Source organism: Hippopotamus amphibius, chromosome 17, assembly GCF_030028045.1.
Source record: "Hippopotamus amphibius kiboko isolate mHipAmp2 chromosome 17, mHipAmp2.hap2, whole genome shotgun sequence".
In the NCBI taxonomy this organism is placed as follows: domain Eukaryota; kingdom Metazoa; phylum Chordata; class Mammalia; order Artiodactyla; family Hippopotamidae; genus Hippopotamus; species Hippopotamus amphibius.
In genome coordinates, this window is record NC_080202.1 from 38,915,372 (window position 1) to 38,939,397 (window position 24,026).

Consider the following 24,026-nt stretch of genomic DNA (forward strand, 5'->3'; position numbering starts at 1 on the left):
CCGGGTCTTAGCTGTGGCATGCGAACTCTTAGTTGTGACATGCATGTGGGATCTAGTTCCCTGACTAAGGATCGAACCCCGGCCCTCTGCGGAGTCTTAACCACTGCACCACCAGGCAAGTCCCCTCTGCCCCTCATTTCTGAATCCCCAGCACTGTACTAGCACAGTCCTAGCACTGTACCTGGACTTAGTAGCCAAATCTTTTACTGGGCCTAAAAAGCCTTTCTAGACCCAGCTCTTCTCCCCTTGCCAGACCCCAGCCACACTGACCTTCCACCTGCAAACAATTCCTTCACTCCTTCCTCTCCCAAGGTCCTTAAACAGGCCTTTTTAGCAGCTGGGAGGGCTTCCCCTACCCCACCGCCCTCACCTCACTGAGGCCCTCTTATTCAGATCTCAGTGTAAATGTCTCTTGCTCTGGACTGGAGAAGCAAGCCTTCTCTAACCCCTGACTTAATCAGGTCCTTTGTTACACTATTTCAAATTTCACTTTAATACCAATTTCACCATCAAAATGAATTAAGTACATTTTGATGTATTCAATGCCTGTCTTCCCTGCTAAACTATCAAATCCAGGAGGGCGGCTATACTGGGTCTATTTCTTTCGCTGCTGTCCAGTGACATTGCCTAGCCTAGCTCTTGACACATGTCAGAGACTCAATGCATATTGTTGGGATAAACTGATAGGGTTGTCAAATAAAAAACAGAACATTCAGTTAAATTTGAATTTCAGATAATCAACAAATTATTTTTACTGTAAACTATGTTCCAAATATTATAGAATGTAAATCTAGCAATCTTAAAATTGATGAAGTACAGAGAGCATTTATCCAAGTGAGAATTTCCAAAGGTAATTCATATTTAAAATGCTGTGGGAATTCCCTGGCAGTCCAGTGGTTAAGAGTCCACACTTTCACTGCCGAGGGCCAGGTTCAATCCCTAGTCAGGCAACTAAGATCCCACAAGCCAAAAATAAGTAAAAACAAAAAATAAAATAAAATGCTGTTTCCTTTCCTGTTATCAAAGTGTTTTTCATCCAACAAGCATCTATGGAGTCCTAATACTTGTGTATTAAGAGCTGGTAATATAAACTTGAAAACACAGCCCCAACCCTTGATGGGCTCACCTGATTTAGAGTTCTGAAAATATGACTGGTTACTGCAATTATAGAATAAATTTTTGTTAATTTATTCTTATGCCCAAAGTATCACTGTTGGATACACAGCTACACTTCCTCATGGAAGCTCTCTGTGCAAATAAACAATAATGTCTGTACTAACTGTAGCTAGGAAATGTTAAATCATATAAAACTTAAAAACAAAATAAACTTTACCAAATTTTAGTCACAGACTAGAATGTCATTATTTCTCATCTGAAAATGCAGCTGAAATGACATTGTTGAAAAATTTGTACTCTAAAAGTAAAGATAGGAGAGACGTGTCATTAAATAAGAAAAGCATTCAAGGTACACATAGGAGTACTTTTCATGTATACCAAGAAGAGGATGATGGACAAATTTTAAATGACTAAGCTTTGAGGGAGACTTCAGAGGACTCTAAACCAAAGTCTAACAAATTGGCCTTGGGTTAGGGGAAAATTATTATAACTTTAGTTAAATATTTCCTCTTGTGTACAGCCTAAGGAGAAGTTTTCTGACCTGCTTTGGGGGATTTACAGGGAAACTACACTCATCACCTGACTGATCACCTTGGGCTTCTCAGAGTTGCCCTGACTCCCTACTCTGGGAGGTTATGCAAATAAAGCAAATCATGCAGTCCTGGAACTTCAGAGTTCAAAGTTTTTCTCCATAGTGAAGCAACGCTTATTTTACAAGGGCACAATTCTCACCAGTTGGGCCAATCTCGGCAGTTTACAGTAGGTTTTCTTTTGGTGGTGGGGGGCGATGGTCTTCATTGCTGTGCGAAGGCTTTCTCTAGTTGTGGTGAGTGGGGGCTACTCTTCCTTGCAATGCAAGGGCTTCTCATTGCAGTGACTTCTCTTGTTGCAGAGCATGGGCTCTAGGTGCACGGGCTTCAGTAGTTGCAGCACAAGGCCTCAGTGGTGTGGCTCACCGGTTCTAGAGCACAGGCTCAGTAGTTGTGGCGCATGGGCTTAGTTGCTCTGCAGCATGTGGAATCTTCCCAGACCAAGGCTCGAACCCATGTCCCCTGCAATGGCAGGCGGATTCTTAACCACTGCGCCACCAGGGAAGTCCCATACAGTAGGTTTTTTTTTTTTTTTCCCCATACAGTAGGTTTTGCATTTAAAAATTTAGACGCACTCAAAATGGCTTAAAGGCTTAAAGACGTGACACCATAAAACTCCTAGAAGAGAATGTAGGTGAGACATTCTCTGACATAAATCATAGCAATGTTTTCTCAGGTCAGTCTCACCAGACAATAGAAATAAAAGCAAAAATAAACAACTGGGACCTAATCAAACTTATAAGCTTTTGCACAGCAAAGGAAACCATAAAACAGAAAGACAAGCTACACACTGGGAGAAAGATATTTGCAAATGATGAAACTGACAAGGTCTTAAATTCCAAAATATACAAACAGCTCATACAACTCAATAACAAACAAACAAAATAGCAAAACAAAATAACAAACCAAATAACCCAATCAAAAAATAGGCAGAGGGACGTCCCTAGTGGTGCAGTGGTTAAGAATCCACCTGTCAGTACAGGGGACACAGGTTCGAGCCCTTGTCCAGGAAGATCCCACATGCCATGGAGCAACTAAGCCTGTGTGCTACAACTACTGAGCCTGTGCTCTAGAGCCTGAGAGCCACAACTACTGACTCTGCATGCTGCAACTACTGAAGCTCACACACCTAGAGCCTGTGCCCTGCAACAAGAAAAGCCACAACACTGAGAAGCCCACTACAACTAGAGAAAGCCGGTGCAGGCAGCAATGAATACCAACACAGCCAAAATTAATCAATTAATTAATTTAAAGAAATAGGCAGAATCCCTAAATAGACATTTCTCCAAAGAAGACATACAGATGGCCAACAGGCACATAAAAAGATGTTCAACATTGCTAATTATTAGAGAAATGTGCAATTCAAAACTACAATGAGGTACTACCTCACACCAGTCACAATGGCCATCATTAAAAATCTACAAATACAAATGCCAAAGAGGATGTAGAGAAAAGGGAACCCTCCTGTGCTGCTGGTGGGGATGTAAATTGGCGCAGCCACTATGGAAAACAGTACAGAGGTTCCTCAAAAAACTAAAAATAGAGTTGCCATATGATCCAGCAATCCCACTCCTGGGCACATATCTGAACAAAAGTATAATTCAAAAAGATACATGCACCACTATGTTCATAGCAGCACTATTCACAACAGCCAAGATGTGGAAACAACCTAAATGTCCTTTGACAGATGAATGGATAAAGAAGATGTGGTATATATACACACAATGGAATACTACTCAGCCATGAAAAAAGAATGAAATAATGGCATTTGCAGCTACATGCATGGACCTAGAGATCATCATACTAAGCAAAATAAGTCAGAAAGAGAAAGACAAATACCATATGATATATGTGGAATCTAAAATATGACACTGAGAATTCCCTGGTGGTCTAGTGGTTAAGACACTGCACTTCCACTGTAAGGGTCACAGGTTCCATCCCTGGTTGGGGAACTAAGATCCCACATGCTGTGAGGGATGGCAAAAGGAAAAAAAAATGACACAAATGAACTTCTCTACGAAACAGAAACAGACTCACACACATAGAGAACAGAGTTGTGGTTGCCAAGGGGGAGGGTGGGTAGGGTTTGACTGGGATTTTGGGATTAGCAGATGCAAACTATTATATATAGAATTGAACTGGGACTTTCCTGGTGACATAGTGGTTAAGAATCCACCTGCAATGTAGGGGACACATGTTTGAGCCCTGGTCCAGGAAGATCCCACATGCCATGGAGCAACTAAGCCTGTGTGCCACAACTATTGAGCCTGTGTGCCACAACTACTGAAGCCTGCATGGCTAGAACCTGTGCTCCACAACAAAAGAAGCCATTGCAATGAGAAGTGCATGCACCATAATGAAGAGTAGCCCCCACTTGCCGCAACTAGAGAAATCCTACGCAGCAATGCAGATCCAACACAGCCAATTAATTAATGAATTAATTTTAAAAATAATTGAACTAAGATCCCACACAAGCCCTGCAGCACAGCCAAAAAAAAAAAAAGTGCAGTGCTTAGCATTAAAGAAAGAGCTGTCTCTGCTCTGTCATTTACTACTAGTGCAAATGTTCTCCAGCTCCTTCTGAGTCTCAGTTTCAGTCTTTAGTAGTTGTGTATAGTAATACCCATCCTGGCCACCTCATCAGGTTATTTATTTGTTCAACTGATGTTTATTGACAGGTTTAAAAGAGTTCTGTGGAAAATTGAAAAGTGCTGTAGAAATATAAGATATTATTAAATTCAGTAAAAAGCTTCATTCATTATTCATTCATTGGGGGTTTCTAATCTGCTTTAACAGGCAACAGACAGATAATTTAAAAAGTTTCTGTAAAGCAACTATTCTCCAATAAAAATTAACTTTAAAAAAAGGAAGACTTTTTTGAGGGGGTTCCATTGACAGAGGGATGGATAAAGAAGATGTGGTACATACATACAAGGGAATATTACTCAGCCATAAAAAGGAATGAAATAGTGCCTTTTGCATAGATATGGATAGACCTAGAGACTGTCATGCAGAGTGAAGTCAGAAAAACAAATATTGTATAATATTGTTTATATGTGGATTCTAGAAAAATGGTACAGATGAACTTATGGGCAAAGCAGAAATATAGTCACAGATGTAGAGAACAAACTTATGGTTACCAAGGGGGGAAGAAGGGGTGGGATGAATTGGGAGATGTATGTACACTACTATGTATAAAATACACATAATGAGAACCTACTGTATAGCACAGGGAACTCTACTAAATGATTTGTGATGACCTAAATGGGAAGGAAATCTAAAAGAGAGTGGATATGTGTAGCTGTACAACTGATTCACTTTGCTGTACAGCAGAAACTAACATAACATTGTAAAGCAACTATATGCCAATAAAGTTAATTTAAAAAAAGAGAAAGTTTCTACTGCTGGAATGACGGTGGATTAATTTGAATGATGAATTTTATTCTACAAGATTTTGTCTGACACATCACTACAATTCCTTCTGCCATCCTCACTTTTCCATTTTACTGTGAGTTGTGGGTGCATCCTGGGTCAAAAACTTGATCTCATTTAAAAGATAGAAAAAATCAGAGTAATTGTGCTGAACTCGTGTCAGTGCTTAATAAGATAGACCAGTCATTTCATCTAATTGGCTCATTATGTCTTATGCCATCTGCCTTCATGTTAGACACTGGTGGAGACCTTTACATCCAGGCCCTTTTCCAGCAATGAATGAGGAGTTACCACACCTGAGTTCGAGTACTTTATACTCTTTTTTCCTTTTTTTCTTGATAATATTAATTTTACTTCCAGAGATGATTAAAAAATTGTCATGAAAAACTTCATCTTTTTTTTATTTTTTCTTTTTGGCTGTGCCACATGGCTTGTGGGATCCTAATTCCCCCACCAGGGATGGAACCCGGGCCCCTCGCAGTGAGAGCACTGAGTCCTAACCACTGGACTGCCAGGGAATTCCCCATCTTTTCCATTTTTTTTAATGGAAACTTGTGGACTCAAACATTTAAGTAAAAAACTTTTTTGGTATGCATGTGACCCAAAGCAACAAGAACATTTTCAGGGAGTGACTTTGAGAGTAGATTTTTCTGCCTTCATTCAGAATGCTTTCTGGCCCCTAATTTACTGGCTGATCTTCCCATTGTTGCATATACAAATCCTGGCCTCTTCCATATCTATTCTTCCTGGCCCAACTCAAACCTCCTACTTTCATGAAGCTTTCTCTTACCACTCCCAACCTCCTTTCGAACTCCACACTTCCCTGTGTCATTCTTGTGACATTTATTACCTTATATCTTGTGGTATGAATACACTGCCTACATCCTTCTTGAGGGCCCTCAGTGGACACTAGTACATGGAAAAGGAACTTGAAGTCTCATACATATATATTTATTGAAGAAAAGAACGAGAAAGCTTGGACAAGTCAGTTAGCTTCTCTGTTCCTTAGTCTCCTTACTAACACAACCTATTTCAGAGAGAAGTTGTGAAGATGGAATGAGTTAGTGTGTGCTAAGGAATTTTGAAAAATAAAAACTGAGAGGCGGCCTTCCCTGGTGGTGCAGTGGTTAAGAATCCGCCTGCCAATGTAGGGAACATGGGTTCGAGCCCTGGTCCTGGAAGATCCCACATACCGCGGAGCAACCAAGCCAGTGCACCACAACTACTAAGCCTGCATTCAGGAGCCCACAACCCACAGCTATTGAGCCCGTGTGCCATAACTACTGAAGCCCGCGTGCCTACAGACTGTGCTCCACAACAAGAGAAGCCACTCCAACGAGAAGCCGGGGCACACCAAAGAAGAGCAGCCCTCACTCGCCTGCAACTAGAGAAAGCCCATGTGCAGCAATGAAGACCTAGCTCAGCCACTAAAATAAATAAATTTTTAAAAACGAGGGGCAATGTAAGATACTTTTTCCTGTTCATGAATACTGTGCTTTTCTTGTTCATAACTATAACCTTCTGTGTGAAGATAAAAGGCTAAATGATTCCAAAAGAGCCATAAGATGTTCTCAAGAGGTGATGAGCTTTCAAGGTTCTTAAGATTTTAAACAGAGTGGAGCAGGGTATTGCCACACAATGAAAGAGCTTGTACTTTAATGTCAGACATGAATTTTAATCTCTTCTTTGGCCCTTGCTGGATTAACTTTGCTACTCTGAGTAATTTACTTAATTATTCTGAGTCTGGGTTTCCTTATCTGTAAAATAGGGATGAGGAAACCGTGTTTTGCAGGATGGTATGAGAATTAGTGATAATGCACGCAGTAGTATACGCTATATAAGTGGGGAGAATTATTAATGTTTAGGGACTTGGGTTGAAATATCCCCACATTCGCCCTTCACAGTGTTGACAATATTTTCATCCTGGTATACAAAGGAGTTGTTTTAGAGTACGAAAGCTAGTTTAAGCCGGAACTTGGGACTATGTATTTGTTCAATGAGTTATCAATAAAGTTTCAAATTAAAAAAATCCTCCCGGGTCCGTTTCAATAAAGTTTTGCTCAAATGGGGAGCTGGGATCGTATCGCGAGAATCTGGCGGAACGCGTTTTTGGCTCGGGACCTGCTCTCGCGTTGTTTGAGCAAGCAGTGGCGAGAGGTGAAAGGAAGTATGAAATACCGCGAGAGTACCACAGATCCTCGCGATATTTCCTGGGATTACCCCCTCCCCCCCTCCCCAGTGCCGTTTCGGTTTAACCTAGTGTGTGACTGTGAGTCTGTGAGGGAGCGAGTGAGTGGGTGAGGTATTGAGGTGAGGCGGAAGCTAGAAAAGGGGCTCCCTCAGGAGCGAGGGACAAAGGGGGCGTGAGGCACCTAGGCCGCGGGACCCCAGCGACAGGAAGCCGCCCCGAGCCGGGCTACCGGGTAGGGGAAGGGCCCGCGCAGTCCTCACAGGGCCCCAGAGCCGGAGTCGGCCCCACAGCTCCGGGCCGTCGGCCTCCTACTTCCTCGACCTCCCCGGCCCCTGGGCCTGAGGACTGGCTTGGCGTGGGTAGGAGGGGAAACAGACTCGAGCGGCTACCCGTTGTCTCGCAACTCCACTGCTGAGGAACTCTCATTTCTTCCCTGGCTCCTTCACCCCCCACCTCATGTAGGAGGGTGCCGAGGAGTCGGGAGGGAGGAGGAGCCTGGGCTACCGTCTCTTCCCTCCCCACCCCCTAGTAGGGGCGCTTTGGTAGGCGTGGGGCTGGGGCTGGGGGGGAGGGTGGGGGTTACTTTTTGGAGTGCTGGGGAACTTTTTCCCCTTTTTGAGGCCAGGGGGAAGGGAATGCCCAATCCAGAGAGACATGGGGGCAAGAAGGACGGGAGTGGAGGAGCTTCTGGAACTTTGCAGCCGTCATCGGGAGGTGGCAGCTCCAACAGCAGAGAGCGTCACCGCTTGGTGTCGAAGCACAAGCGGCATAAGTCCAAGCACTCCAAAGACATGGGGTTGGTGACCCCCGAAGCAGCACCTTTGGGTACAATCATCAAACCTTTGGTGGAGTATGATGACATTAGCTCTGATTCCGATACCTTCTCTGACGACATAGCCTTCAAACTGGACCGGAGGGAGAATGATGAACGTCGCGGGACTGATCGGAGTGACCGCCTGCACAAACACCGTCACCACCAGCACAGACGTTCCCGGGACTTGTTAAAAACTAAACAGACAGAGAAAGAAAAAAACCTGGAAGCCTCCAGCAAGTCGGGATCGATGAAGGACCGGATATCAGGAAGTTCAAAGCGTTCAAATGAGGAGAATGATGACCACGGGAAGGCGCAGATCTCCAAAAGCAGCAGCAGCAACAAGGAATCCAGGTCATCCAAACTCCATAAGGAGAAGACCCGGAAAGAACGTGAATTGAAGTCTGGGCACAAAGACCGGAGTAAAAGTCATCGGAAAAGGGAAACACCCAAAAGTTACAAAACCGTGGACAGCCCCAAAAGGAGATCCAGGAGTCCCCACCGGAAATGGTCGGACAGCCCCAAGCAAGATGATAGCCCCTCAGGAGCTTCTTACGGCCAAGATTATGACCTTAGTCCCCCGAGATCTCACACCTCTAGCAATTATGACTCCTACAAGAAGAGTCCGGGGAGCACCTCAAGAAGGCAGTCAATCAGCCCACCTTACAAGGAGCCTTCGGCCTACCAGTCCAGCACACGGTCACCGAGTCCCTACAGTAGACGACAGAGGTCTGTGAGTCCCTATAGCCGGCGACGTTCTTCCAGCTATGAAAGGAGTGGCTCTTACAGTGGGAGATCACCCAGTCCCTATGGTCGAAGGCGGTCCAGCAGCCCTTTCCTGAGCAAGCGCTCTCTGAGCCGGAGTCCTCTCCCCAGGTGAGCTATTTGTCTCACAGTCCGTTCTTTCTTACGGTGGCTTGTGAGGAACTGGTGATTAGACATGTTAACATTTTGTTGAAGCCCCCAGTGTTCACCATTAACTAGAACACTTTGCTATTGGCTGGTCATCATGTAGGTGAGTCTGGTCTCCTCTTAACCCAGAATTGGAGAAGTGGAGAGTTCACATATCTACAGCTGCTAAAGGTAGGTACTTCAAGAGGTGGAATCTTCAGTTGTAAGCTCCCCGTGAGAAGAATAATAGGCTTCAGCTTACTGAGTGCATAGGGTTGATACTGGTTCCCAGGTTTATCCAGCTGTTTCAGTTGCTTTGTCTTAACTTTTTAAAAATCACTTTGGTATTAGTGCTTTAGGCTTCATTGGGACCTGATTGGAGATGTAAAAAATTACAAATTTTCATTTGTATTATCTCGAGGCTATTTGCCTTAAGTTACCAACCATTGGTGCTGTCCACTGAGTTTCCAAACCTGTAAGTTTATTTCCTAATTGACAGTTTTTGGATAACTTACAAAAGACTCCTGTCTTTTATCTGATGTTTCTAGTGAAAATTCAACCAATTAGTTTATTTTCCCTTTTAAGTTATAACCTAGCAGAAACTGGTTCCAAGGATAATTTGATTTCCTTTACAGCATCACCATTGACATATTTTGACCACAGGCAAATTTCAAAATCTTTTCTCTTAAAAATTGGTAATAGTACCTTCACTGTGAATTTTTGGTGAAAAAGGCATGTTAGCTTGAAATTTAATTGTTGGAGTGAATTGTCTACAGAAAACTGTTCTTGTTCCTAGGTGATGAGATGTACCTCCCTCTTTGTAGACTTATCATTTTCCACGAAAGCAGAACTTGGGCTTTGGAGTTATACCTGAGGTGGAATCCTAATCTTCCTTTGTGACCTTTGGCATATAATTTAATTTCTGTGTGTGTGAAATGAGAATAATAACTACCTACTTCTAGAGTTGTTGTGAGGATTAATTAGTAAATATGAGTGCATAGCCAGGTACAGTGACTGGTACCTGGAGCCAGTCAGTAAATTCTATCAGTGAGTGAGGAAAATGTTGTTGAACGCTAGTAGAAAAATTATGCTAATTTGAAGAAATCCATGCATGTCTTTTACATGTCAATGTGAGTAATTTTTGCTGAGTTAAAGTTATAATTATTCATAAACTAGTTTGAATTCAATCAAGCGACAAGAGTTCCCAGCTGTCAGAGTCTAAATTTCTTTAGGCTTTTCCCCTCCATTTTATTGCAATGTTTCAAACACAGAAAAGTTGAAAGAATTGTAGTGAGGATCCAAATATGTACCACCTAGATTCTGCAGTTAATATATGCTATCCATTTTATCATCTCTATCCATCTTTCCATCAAGCCATCTTCATTTGTTTTGATTCATCTCAAAGTAAGTTGCAGACATTAGTATACTTCACTGTAGACACTTTAGCATGTACACCATTAACTAGAGTTCACTTTTTTTTTGGAGGGATGAGGAGTAAATTTATATACATTGAAATGGATGTCTTAAGTGTACCATTTGTAAAATTGCTTAGTTTTTTAAGGACGCCTAAGAAATATTCTCAGAATATTTGTTTTCTTGAGGGAGTAGTTTCATTAAGGCTGTTCTGAGAATTGTGATTGTTGTGGGGTTTAGGAATACAGAATTGCATTGAGGCTAAAACACTAAAGTTTCAGTAAAAACTACCACTTTGCAATGATTCCTCTTGGATTCAAATCTCAGGTTCTTTCTTCCTCTACTCACTTAGTTGGAACTAGTGCAGTAATGGTAAAAATAAATCAAGAAAAAGTTGGAGACACAATATGATAGTATAGGACACAAATATAAATACTACCTAATAACCCCGGAGTCACATGAACGTTTTTAGTTGGCTTGAAAAGAGCGTTATATGTTTGTGTGCGTAATGTAGGTATTTTCCCTTGTTCAGTTTCTTAGAGTCAGAGTAGAAGAACATAGAGATCCCTTTTTTGGTATTCTCTGTTTTTTTTGTTGTTGTTTTTTGGTTTTGGTTTTTTTCCTTGAGAGAGACAATCAAAATTAAACAAGAGATTTCATTTTTAAAGATTGAAGAGGCTTTGGCAGAAACTCAGGGTCATGCATCCACCAAATTAATGGTGATTAGTAGCAATTTCATTTCAAATGAGTGGAGCCTAACTTAATTCAGGGAAAAAAATACATTTGTTTTTGCAGACAATTTTTTTTATTGTTGCCTGCAATTTACCTATTTGTTGTCCCCTTTTTACCCCCCCTTTTTCCTTGAAGAGTGGATCTGGACCTCACATGTGACGTTTATATAGCTTATGGCCATCCAAATGTCCTATTAACAGTAGGCTTCTGTTGAGAAGTTGAAGGGTTTGTAGCAGAGTTCATTAGCAAGATTTAGTCATGCTGAAAGATTAAAGAAACAGTGGTTTGTAGAGCATGGTCTCTGACATTACTTAGTGTTTTCCTGAGATAATGTTAGTTTTAGCCCAGCTTGTAATTCAATCAGAGAAAACCTCTTGTTATAGCCACTTATTTTGCAAGAGAAGTATTAGTTTTCTTAAGGGTAAGTGGATATGTGGTAAATCCACTTATGTACTTTAAGTGTTTTATATCCTCATCTTCATGTATATGTTGTTTTCAGTATTTTGATGATTCCAATGATGACTTTATATTTTAATTAACTTTTGGAAGAAAATTTCCAAAAAGCATTATAGGTATAAGAAAAGCATGACTATCATGTGAGTTGTTTCACCTACCATGTATATGCTATTTGTTTTGATACATTTTGAATCACCTCAGTCTTATCAATGATCAAGTGTACAGTGAGATACTGAAGATCTGGAATGGGAACAGTTTGTTTTAAAGTACTGGGCAAATTATGTTTCGTCCAGTCACATTTTTCGTGCTAATTTTTTCCCCTTCCATCGAGGCCTGAGCATATTGGGCTTTATTTAAAAAGCAAAAAAGAATTGATGAGAGCTTGGGTTTTAATTTAGAATAATCTGCCTTATAGATTCCCAGATTTTACTTCCCAAGCCTTTCTTAATAATGGAGAAAATAAGTTGAACATGCTGTATGAATTCCTAAAAAGTTTATTGGGAATCATTTTATATTTGAAAGTACTAGAAGCCACCATAGTTTTAAGAATTTATGATAAATTATTTTGGTAAGACAGTTTCTCTGGTTTATCAGAAACAGAGAAACCAGTTTTTGTAAATCCTAACTCTTGTATCTTGGGGGTTTGTTTAGTATAGCTCCAACTTAGTTATAAACTGAGGCTGCAAGGATCGAAATCTTTTCCTGGGATTTGTCAATTAAATAGCTCTCTAGTTAAAAAAATTTAGGTTTTGGTGAAGTGTGCTAGTTACTTTTAACTTCCTAACTGATATAACACACGTTTAGCGTTAAGTGTGACTTTTTAAAATCATGTTTTTACTTTATCAGATATTTAGACCAAAATTCTAAAAGTAATCATTGTGAATATGGGTATTTTCTAACATGGGAAAAAAAAAAAAAACCCATCCATCTTCCTTCAGTTTGAATAAGTAGTGGATAATTTTTAGATTACATGATTGAAATATGTTGCCATGCAGTATTTATTTCCTTCTAATTTTTTTAAGTAAAGAACAGTTTTAAATTTATAGAAAAATTGTGAAGCTAGTACAAAGAATTCTTTTATGTCCTGAACTCGTTTCCCCTATTGTTAACATCTTACATTTGTTAATGAACCAATATTGATACATTATTATTATTATTTGGTGGTACCTAATTTATTTTTAAGATTGCTAAATACTCAAAGTGGGTTTTTTAAGTTACAGATCTTCATAGTTTGTTTAACTGATCTATTCCATATTGCTGTAGTCTATCCATTTTAAACTTTTTTCTTTTTCCAATAGAAAATCCATGAAGTCTAGAAGTAGAAGTCCTGCATATTCAAGACACTCATCTTCTCATAGTAAAAAGAAGAGATCCGGGTCACGCAGTCGACATTCCAGTATCTCACCTGTCAGGCTTCCATTGAACTCCAGCTTGGGAGCTGAACTCAGTAGGAAAAAGAAGGAAAGAGCAGCTGCTGCTGCTGCAGCAAAAATGGATGCAAAGGAATCCAAGGGTTCACCTATATTTTTGCCTAGAAAAGAGAGCATTTCAGTAGAAGCTAAAGATTCAGGCTTGGAATCTAAAAAGTTACCCAGAGGTGTAAAATTGGAAAAATCTGCCCCAGATACTGAAATGGTGAATGTAACACATCTAAACACAGAGGTCAAAAATTCTTTAGATACAGGGAAAGTAAAGTTGGATGAGAACTCTGAGAAGCATCCTGTTCTTAAAGATTCGAAAGTACAGGGAACAAGAGACTCTAAACCCGTAGCACTGAAAGAGGAGATTGTTACTCCAAAAGAGACAGAAATGTCTGAAAAGGAGACCCTTCCACCTCTTCCCATAGTTACTTCTCCACCTCCTTTACCAACTACTACCCCTCCACCTCAGACACCCCCCTTGCCACCTTTGCCTCCACTACCAGCTATTCCACAGCAACCACCTCTGCCTCCTCCCCAGCCAGCATTTAGTCAGGTTCTTTCTTCTAGTACTTCAACTTTGCCCCCTTCTATTCACCCAAGGACATCTACTCTGTCCTCTCAGGCGAATTCTCAGCCCCCTGTACAGGTTTCTGTGAAGACTCAAGTATGTGTAACAGCTGCTATTCCACACCTAAAAACTTCAACGTTGCCTCCTCTGCCCCTCCCACCTTTATTACCGGGAGATGATGACATGGATAGGTAAGTCCTGTAGTTAACTGGGAAATGTTAACCCCTCTTGATCTAAGTGTAATATATTTTTTGTTCTCAAGCTTTGTCAAAATTGCTCTAATGCATGGCTGTTTCGAATGCTTTCACGAATAGGAAATGCTTTTGAGTTTGGTTTTCAGTGGAAAAGTCCTTATGTATGACATTTTTTAGGAAAAGAGAATTACAATTTGAGGTCTAGTAACCCTTTCTCTCATAAGTATATTTATGGGTAATTTTGATTCAATTTTTAAAAAAAGTCATGTGTTTCTCTCCTTAAATTTTTATGTTGAAAATTTTAATATTAAATAGCTGCATAAAAATTAAGAATATAATTAACACCCATATACTCTTCATCTAGATTCACCAGTTGTTAATTTTTTGCCACATTTGTTTTAACTGTAGATAGCATGACATTTCTCAGTACTTTAGCATGTCTCTCCTAAGAAGAACATTTTCTAGGACTTCCCTGGCAGTCCAGTGGTTAAGACTTCACCTTCCAATGCAGGGGGTGCAGGTTTGATCCCTGGTCAGGGAGCTAAGATCCCACATGCCTCTAGGCCGAAAAACCAAAACATAAAACAGGAGCAACATTGTAACAAATTTAATAAAGACTTAAAAAAAATTTTCCTATATTATCACAATACCTTTATCACCCTAAAAGTTTATCATTCATTTATTAAATAATATCAGTAGCATATCAATGATAATAATATTAATATCAGTGGTCCCTAAAATGTCTTTTATAGCTACTTTTTTTTTCTTCCTGACGCTTTAAAAAAATTAATTATCCTGTAAGAAGCAAAAGAACAATATGTGGAATCTTTGCTAATTAGAATATAAATTCACAGTGGGGTGATTGGAAGAGCTCTAAATTTAATGACTCCTCTGAGTGTCCAGAACTGAAATGATTTGAAACATGAATCTGATTTCATGGAAGGCATTAGGAAATACATTTGTTTAATTTCTTGGCAGGCCTAGCTAGGCAAGTACCACCAAACAAACATGATTTATCAGTGACATATGCTGTGGCAATCTCTGTGTTGTTGTTTTTTTCTATGGAGATTCTGCCCTCTTGTTCTGGATGATATGAGTTTCACTTACTGCACCAACTTGCCTTGTAAGCACAAAAATAAGTATCATCTCTTGCATCCCAGACCAATTCCCAAGCTTCCCTTACTTTCCTGGTGACATCAGTAGCTTGAACAGAGATACATTTCAGCCCTTTAGGTCTATATTTTTTCAGACTACACTCTGCTCTTTTAGAAGGTGCACATGCAATAAATGAGGGGGAAAGAGATTATTTAAAAGAATAGCTCCATTACTATTCATAGCGGTAAATCAGATTTTAAAGAAAAATTCCACCTGCTGTTTCTAATATTAATAGGTATTTATGAATTCTGCCACATCCTGAGAACTACAAAGAAGGACAGAACCTGAAATTTATGTAGAAAAATTTGTTTGAGGTACACAATATACTTTTCATAGATACAAGCTGTATATTTTTATAGTTTTTATTGGAAAAGAAAATAGTTGAGTATCATCCAAAGGGAATCTAGGCCACTGTCTATCCACAGGGAGATATCCACAGGAACCTTGTTTAAATATTAGTTTACATAGTGGCTAGGACAATATCAGTGCTAAGAATCTTCCTTTTGAAATGTTTACTTGGCTAACCAAATAGCTGTTGAACCTACCTACCATGTGTCAGCATAGAGTACAGATTTCCAGAGATGGAACAATTTTGATAGAAGGGACATAGGAATTTCTGTCTTTCAGATCACAGATGAAGGGTAAAGACCATTCAGTGCTTATTTGAGTATGTGTAGCGATTTTAGAAACGTGTAAGAGAGAGAATGAAGTGAGAAAAATTATTTTTGTTATATATTAATTCTGATTCTGAAAATATAACTATTTTATTAATAGTCCTTATTAAAGGTAGAAAAATGGAAGTGAAGATTTCTTCCACTATCTGTTTTATTTTTTCATTGTGTACTAATTTAAAATTCAAGATGTTCTTTTGTTTTTCTTTTATTTACTTACTTGGTGCTGTGCTATCCATGTACCAGCTGCACCAATCTTTCACATAAAAAATATTTATTTTTTAAATTTTTTGGCCACGGCACAGGGCATACAGGACCCTAGTTCCTCAACCAGGGGTCAGACCCATGCCCTCTGCATTGAAAGCGTGGAGTCTTAACCACTTGACCACTAGGGAAGTCCCGAAAAATAATTTTATGTAAGAAAACTTTTAGGAAGAAATCTGAAAGTTGTACATGGAACTCATATTCCTCTCTACTTTCTCTCATATGAGGCTGCAAGAGCTTAAATGTTGAGAATGTGACTTACCCATCTTTTTATTGTCTACAGTGCTTTAAGCATAGAACATAGAATGCAGTCATTAAATATTGATTATTTGAAAAAGTAAAACTGCTGAAGGAGCCAGGGTCAGGGCTTGTGTGAAATGACATCAGGCATGTACTAAAGAAATATGCCACATGGATGACATAAAGCTTGTTATTAGAGGATTTACCCTTTTGAGAAAAGAATGAAACTTTTCTTTTAAATATATATATTAGGCAGGACTGTATTAACCCAAGTATCAAATGCAGGAGTGAATTTAATGGTATTGCAAAAACCTTTCTGATTCATGGTCTACAATTCTTAGTTTCAAGAAGCAAAGGCTGCCAAACATCCACCTCGATACAGTACGTTCTTCGTGAACATAGCTATTCATGGGGATCTGCTGCTTTTTAGGAGGTCATCTGTATACTCTTTTTTAAATTTTCAGTTAACCATGTAGGGTTCTTTAAATATTGTTTTCTTCTCTATCTTTTTGGTAGCCTGGTTCGTTTGGAATTTTATCAGACTTGAGTAGAGTCTACATTTTTTTTTTTTCTGGTAAGATTTTTTTTTTGTATGTGGGCCATTTTTAAAGTCTTTATTGAATTTGTTACAATATTGCTTCTGTTTTATATTTTGGTCTTTTGGCCACGAGGCAAGTGGGATCTTAGCTCCCTGACCAGGGATCAAACCTACACCCTCTGCATTGGAAGGCGAAGTCTTAACCACTGGACCGCCAGGGAAGTCCCCTACATTATCTTTAAAGGCTGTATTTTTAAAGTAGTGAACACTTGTAGAAAAGACCTGTGTAAACATTCAGATTTGATTTTAGGATTTCGCTAAGAGGATGCTTGTTTTCCACCAGAATGCTAATAGAATGTTTTTATGTATTCACTCAAATTTTTAATATTTATTTATTTTAAAAATAAATAACTTTTTAAACAACCTGCTTTAAGGGGAAGGAGGTAAATGATCATATTTAAAGTAGTTGATTTTAAATTTTGAAAATTAATAATTAATTTTTGGGAATTCCCTGACGGTCCAGTGGTTAGGACTCTGTGCTTCTACTGCAGGGGGCCCGGGTTCCATCCCTGGTCAGGGAACTAAGAGCCTGCAAGCCCCTTGGTACGGCCAAAAAAAAAAAAAAAAAAAAAAATAATTCATGTTCTTTTTGCATAATTCATATGTAAATTCATACTTTTTTCTTTATTAACAATAAAGACTTATTAGAGGTGTTTACATTGTACCTACAGATTAAATCCCCACATCATAAATTCCAAGAGACCATCCAGATTCTAAAATTTGAACATTCTAGAACTTGGCAACTTTTTCTTTTTTTTTTTTTTTAAATTATACACGAGCGTTAATGCAACCTTGTCACCACATGTGAACCTGTCTACAGGTATAAATGGAGAATCAGGAAATACTGATATTGATAGGGTAGATCAGTACTTCCTGATACTGAATCTTCAAGTAATGACGTAGATGTTCAATATCTGTTCCACTATGTTAGACCCTCTACATCTACCGTATGTCCTCAGAACTATATAGAGCTTTATTTTAGTGAGTGCCCTACACTAAAGGCTAAATTCTAATGTTGTTAAGCACTGCAATTTTACGGGTCATCCCTATTCCAAAATTTTGGGTACATTTGGAATTTGTTGAAACAGAATTTGACCTTTATTTACCTTATATGCCCTGAATTGATAGTATGTATCCCATCACTCACTCTTTCTTGAAACAAACATACTAAAAATATAATTCAGAAGCAATGTACATTTTCACAGTGGCAAACAATATTTGAATTCAAAGTAAATTTTGAAGAAAACAAGACATAAAGTATGGACTGAACTTACATGAAATGGTGAAAGAATTCAGATAATTTGATTCTAGTAACACAGAACCAAGATGGAATCTGTTTCTGAGTCATGAGGAATTGAAATTTATAAAAAATGTTTTGGGGACTTTCCTGGTGGTCCAGTGGCTAAGACTGCATGCCCAGGTTCGATCCCTGGTCAGGGAAGTAGATCCCACATGCCACAACTAAGGCCCAGTGCAGCCAAATAAATAAATAAAATATTTAAAAAAATATTTTGACATTAGTAGTTGAGAAATTAGATTTTTTTCTCCAAATGTCTTAAAAATTGGGGAAATTTAAAAAATCTCTGTGGCATCCAGACTCAAGAATTTTCTGGTAACCGGCTTTGTTCCCAGGGTAGAAAAATCTTAGTGCAAATTATAATAATGTTGTGTGTTCATCTCTATCAGTAATTTAATGCAAAGTTTCAGATGATCGCTTTGCTCTTCATTGACTACCCCATTGATAAGGTACAAACTGTCAATAGATTCTATTGTTCTGTCTGATTTATGAGATTAAAATGATTCAAATTGGTAGAAAGTAGCTTTTGAGATTGTTTCACACACAGAGGACAGTAGTATGCTTTAAAAAGATATATTGCAAGGAATAGATCTGTCCTTTATGGTTCTATTTAAGTATTCATGAAAGAATTTTTTTCAATAACCACTTATTGAAAAAGTAGAGGAGGTTCCTACCGTGGTTAGAATTCTCAGGTCCTTTTTAATCTTCTGATACTCTGATGGAATACAAAAGACTATCTAGCATGCTTTTATTTGTAGGCATGAGTTAGTATGCTGCACTGTCTTTTCTGAGGACATACATAGCACAAAATCCTTCCTTTCCTCATAAATAGAGGTGGTTAAAAAATGGGATCTGAAAACTGAATTTTCTAATCTACTCCAGAAAAGCCATCACTTTTGTTTCCCCCACCGACTATTATGATTTGTTGATTATCATGAGAGGCTGTCTGCTACCAGTGCTTTAATGGTTCTGAAATAGTCTCTTGGACTCTTTCTCCTTATATTTTTAATTTGAGTGTTATTTATCCATTTTGGATGTTGGATATGGTTGCCTTTTGTTTCCCAGCTAGTAGAGTAAATCAGTATATTTTTCACTTATTTTGATTTCCAGTTTAGCTTTACTTCTTACAAAACACTCTAAGATACTATTTGCTTTTTCCAAGTTTCTCTCCACATCTTTTAGTAACATAGTAGTACCAGGTGTGCAAAAATGTTCGTGTTTTTTCTATAACATCTTATGGGAAAAGCCCCAACAAACTTTTTGGCCAACCTGATATTACATTGTTGGGCTTTTGATCATTATTTAAATCTTTGCTGGTTAAAATATAGAGCAAGTTTGGTGTCTTCCTGAGTCGCAGTGTTGCTTTGCAAATTTAAGATTATAACTTCCTGCGTTTTTTTTCAACTCAATCAAAATTCAAATAGAATCTTAGGAAGGAAATTAAAGCTTCTACAAATAATACCCCAAATTTTTTATTGTTTTTTTAATATAAATTTCTTTTTGCAAAATCCAAGTCTCTTTAATTGTGATAACCTCCATTTTTATGTTATATTACTGGGTTTTTTCCCTTAAATGTAAAATCTTTGTGATTTTTTAATAGCCAGACATTATAATGTTTGAAAAGTTTTATTTGCACATCGTTTAAGTAATTGTGATCTTTTTCTTTTTTTCCTCTCTGTTGTTTAGTCCAAAAGAAACTCTACCTTCAAAACCTGTAAAGAAAGAGAAGGAGCAAAGGCCACGTCACCTACTCACAGACCTCCCTCTCCCTCCAGAGCTCCCTGGTGGGGATCCATCTCCCCCAGACTCTCCAGAACCAAAGGCAATCACACCACCTCAGCAACCATACAAAAAGAGACCAAAGTGAGTTTTTGGAGGGACCCTTCCTTAATTACAGCTTTCTTCCTTACCTTTGGACCATAACCATACCAGTAGGATCATAGAGGATTAGGCCTAATGTAGGATAGAAATTAGGCTTTATTTTAATGGATAAAACCCTTTCATCTGCACCCACAGATACCTTGTTGTGTTTTTTAGAAAAGCAGTAATTTCCCAAATCCCAGAATACCACGAACATTGATCCCACTGTATCTTTTCAGTTCATAATACTTAGAGTATTATAGAAGAAAAAAATCCTTTTATTCAGAGGGTGTCAACCGTGTACACATTAATGAAGAATTAATAGATGTGGGATTTTTTTCCCCGAACTACGTAAATTGCCATGCCATAAATATAGTAGAATCTGAGTGTGATATTCTGATTGTTAGCATTCTTCTCTTAGTAATAAAAATAGTTGCTATTTATTGAGCACATATTATTGCCAAAGTTTTATATTTTGCTTTCATAGTAACCCTATGATGTAGGGATTATTTTCCCATTCTGTGGTTGAGGAAGCCAGTACTCAATAGAGGTTAGAAAGTAAGAAGCAAATCTATTAGTATTTGATCTTATATCTTGCTGAAGCAAAAAAAAATCTGTCTTAGCCACTGTGAGAGACTGTTTAAACTATTTCATATCATTTGATTCTTGCCTTTTTTAATAAACTGATAAAAGACTCAGGAGCCAGAGAAATCATCATAAAAGAATTCTGTTTTGTTCTTTGAATATATTTAGGGAATTCCTTGCTGTGGTTAGGACTCCATGCTTCCACTGCAGGGGACATGGTTTTGATCCCTGGTCGTGGAACTAAGATCCCACAAGCCATGCAACATGGCCAAAAGAAAGAAAAATTAAAAAGAAAAAAAATAACACATTTAATTTTTTTAAATAACTTTTTTGTTTGTTTTTATTTTTGTTTTGCCTCTTTTAGAATTTGTTGTCCTCGTTATGGAGAAAGAAGACAAACAGAAAGCGACTGGGGGAAACGCTGTGTGGACAAGTTTGACATTATTGGGATTATTGGAGAGGGAACCTATGGTCAAGTATATAAAGCCAAGGACAAAGACACAGGTAAATATTGCCACAAAATTCTAGATGTCAGAAGGTTAATAATTTAGCAGTACTGATGTCTTAAGTGGATTTAGCAAAAGTAAACTTTGAATTCTAATTTGGTCTCCAAAAGTTACTATATAGACTAAAATTTTCCAAAAGAACAGTATAATTATGACTGTCTAAAAACCTTCCTCTTTCTGATTGTCCATTGTAAATGTTTTAATAATAAGCTTGCTGGGAATTTAAGAGAAGGTAAAAAAAAATTTGTAAGTTGCTCTTTGTTTGGTAAGGGGTTAGTCATTGAAGATAAAATGAAGTAGTTGAATTATTGGTATATTTTAATAATACAAAATTTTTAGGCCTAACTGAATATTGAATTAAAATTGTAAAATCTTTAAAAAATCAATGGTAAGGAAGGGAACATGGGAATTTTTTTTTTTTTTAATATAAAAGTTTCTGGCATGTAGTTTTTTTTTTTAATTAATTAATTTTTTTATTTGTATTTTTTGCCTGTGTTGGGTCCTCATAGCTGCTCTCGGGCTTTAGTTGTGGCGAGCAGGGGCTACCCTTCGTTGCGGTGTGTGGGCTTCTCATTGTGGTGGCTTCTCTTGTTGTGGAGCACGGGCTCTAGGTGCTGGGGCTTCAGTAGTTGTGGCTCACAGGCTCTAGAGCACAGGCTCAGTAATTGTGGCACACAGGCTTAGTTGCTCTGTGGTATGTAGGATCCTCCCGGACCAGAGATCGAGCCCATGCCCCCTGCGTTGGCAGGCGGATTCTTAACCACTGAGCAACCAGGGAAGTCCTGGCATGTAGTATTAAAGTAGGCATTAAATCTGTCTTTCAGAGCAAGAACATCTATTGACTGATTCATGATGATGGCCAAAAAATGCTAATTGTAATTTGTTGTAACAGGAGAGCTAGTGGCCCTGAAGAAGGTGAGGCTGGACAATGAGAAAGAGGGCTTCCCAATCACAGCCATTCGTGAGATCAAAATCCTTCGTCAGCTAATCCACCGAAGTGTTGTTAACATGAAGGAAATTGTCACAGATAAACAAGATGCTCTGGATTTCAAGAAGGACAAAGGTACTAGGCAAAGAATCATGTTTCTCCATGGTAGATTGGTACATCTTATTTCCCTTTCTTAGCTTGTTTGCCTGTTTGCATTTTTTAACAGGTTGTACTAAAGCCCAGCTTCTTTCTTTAATCCGTATCAGAATTAAGATGTTAACAGATTGCTCTTGTGCTGAACAGTGCTTATTTTATAAAATATCTGTTCTTCATCAGTGTACTCAAACTTTTAGAATCATCATTAATCATTAAAATTAGAATCTGCTGTAACACCTAATAAGGCCAGCACATAAACAGTATAAGATACTCCTCCAGCCAATGTTTTGAAATGTTTTTTTCCTGTGTTTTTTTTTGTTGTTGTCTGTTTTTTTTATAAATTGTAATAACAATAATGGAAATTAAAACCCAGATTTGACAGTTATTCTCATTCATCCTTCCTTTGTTTATATGCATCCTTTTTTTTAAATGTAGTTTTGTACTCATACAGTTTCGAATCCAAAGCAGGTATTTCTAAAACAGTTTTCTTCAGGTCACATAGTGGTTTGTTTCCCTGAATTTGTAACTTTTGACTCTGGGGGATAAAATTGTTGGTTGTTTCCATACTTATGTTTGAAATAGTCTGTATATGACATCCAGCCTACATTTTTAAAAATAAATCTGAAGATTTAGAGATGGGTAACTGTGAAGAGATGGCATCTTTGGATATTGCCTGGGATGTTAAGAGAGAACATGATTGAATTACATAAAATTAGGAAGGTAATGGATAAAGTTAAGTTGGACTTTTTCACAGAGCCTCAAATATATTAGCACTAGGGGTGTAATACCTCTTGAAGTAGTTTTAAAGAAAATAAAAGGAAATTCTGCTTAGATAAATTTATGAAAGTTAGATTGGAATAGAATTAAGTATACTAGGTATATTTCTGGGTGTGTTTTCTTAACCTTTTCTGATTATAAATATAATACAGTGTATAACTAGTTTCTGTAAGGATGCGTAAGTGAATGTTAATTGGTTACTTCTGGAGAGGTGCTTAGTTTTCATCCATGCCATTCTGTACTGTTTAAATAATTTACCATGTACTGTTTAAATTGTTTTTTAAAAAACCATAAAATAATAGGGGACTTCCCTGGTGGTCCAGTGGTTAAGACTCTGCTTCTACTGCAGTGGGCGTGGGTTCGATCCCTGGTCAGGGAACTAAGATCCCACGTGCCAAGTGGTGCAGCCAAAAAATTAAAAGATTATGTTAATCATAAAATTATAAGTAAATGAATGGATGGATATGATGCATGCCCATTGTGGAAAAAATGAAAATACAGATGCGTAAGTAAAGGAAAATGGCAGTCACTTCTCTCCCACTCCCTTCCAATATACCACCGTCCATAGAAGATCACTGTAGTGTTAGCATGTTGGCATATTTCTTTCTAGTACTTTATATTTTATATATAGTATTTTTTTAACATAACTGAAATCAAGGTGTATTTAATGCTTTATAACTTGTCATAAGCAATTTCCTGTATCATTAACATGTTTTAATAATTGTGCATAAAGATAGATGAATCCAGATTTATTTCACCAGTCCTTGTTAAGCAATTACTTGCCAGTTTAAAAAAAATATTATAATAACACTTCATTGAGCATCTTTGTGCATAAATCTTTGCATTTTGATTTATTTCTTAATGTAGTTTCCTAGAAGTAGAATTATTTGGTCAAAGGAATTTTCATATTTAATGTTAGATTGCTGTTAAGAAAGTAATAATTTGTGTCCCACCAGTGAGTCCCATCCCACTTTATCCTCCCTAGCATTGAGTTTATCTTTTTTAAAAACTGTCATCTTACCTGATATGTGAAGTATGAATGATATCATTGTTTTCGATTGCATTCTTTATATTAATTCTGAGTTTTTCCCATGTCTATCAGTTTTAGTTGTTTTCTCTTTTTTGAGTTGTCCCTTTGTTTACCCACTCCTCTTTTGCAATTTTAGTGTTTTCT

The 24,026-nt window shown here is 38.1% G+C and overlaps 1 protein-coding gene and 1 non-coding gene across 9 annotated transcripts in view; both read left to right on the forward strand.

Moving 5' to 3' along the window:
* The first annotated feature begins 7,393 nt into the window (after positions 1-7,393).
* CDK12 (cyclin dependent kinase 12) overlaps positions 7,394-24,026 on the forward strand; it is a 91,016-nt gene continuing 74,383 nt past the window's right edge. For all 8 annotated transcript variants that reach the window (XR_009049939.1, XR_009049940.1, XM_057714858.1 and 5 more), the window contains exons 1-5: positions 7,394-9,016; positions 12,931-13,812; positions 19,727-19,903; positions 20,850-20,989; positions 21,884-22,054. Coding sequence is in view for 6 of the 8 variants with exons in the window: in XM_057714858.1 (XP_057570841.1) it covers positions 7,965-9,016; positions 12,931-13,812; positions 19,727-19,903; positions 20,850-20,989; positions 21,884-22,054 (2,422 nt within the window). In the remaining 2 variants the exon portion in view is untranslated. The remainder of the gene's footprint in view (positions 9,017-12,930; positions 13,813-19,726; positions 19,904-20,849; positions 20,990-21,883; positions 22,055-24,026) is intronic.
* Positions 17,192-17,264, forward strand: TRNAR-UCU (transfer RNA arginine (anticodon UCU)). Its single transcript has one exon. It is a non-coding gene; the product is annotated as a tRNA-Arg (tRNA).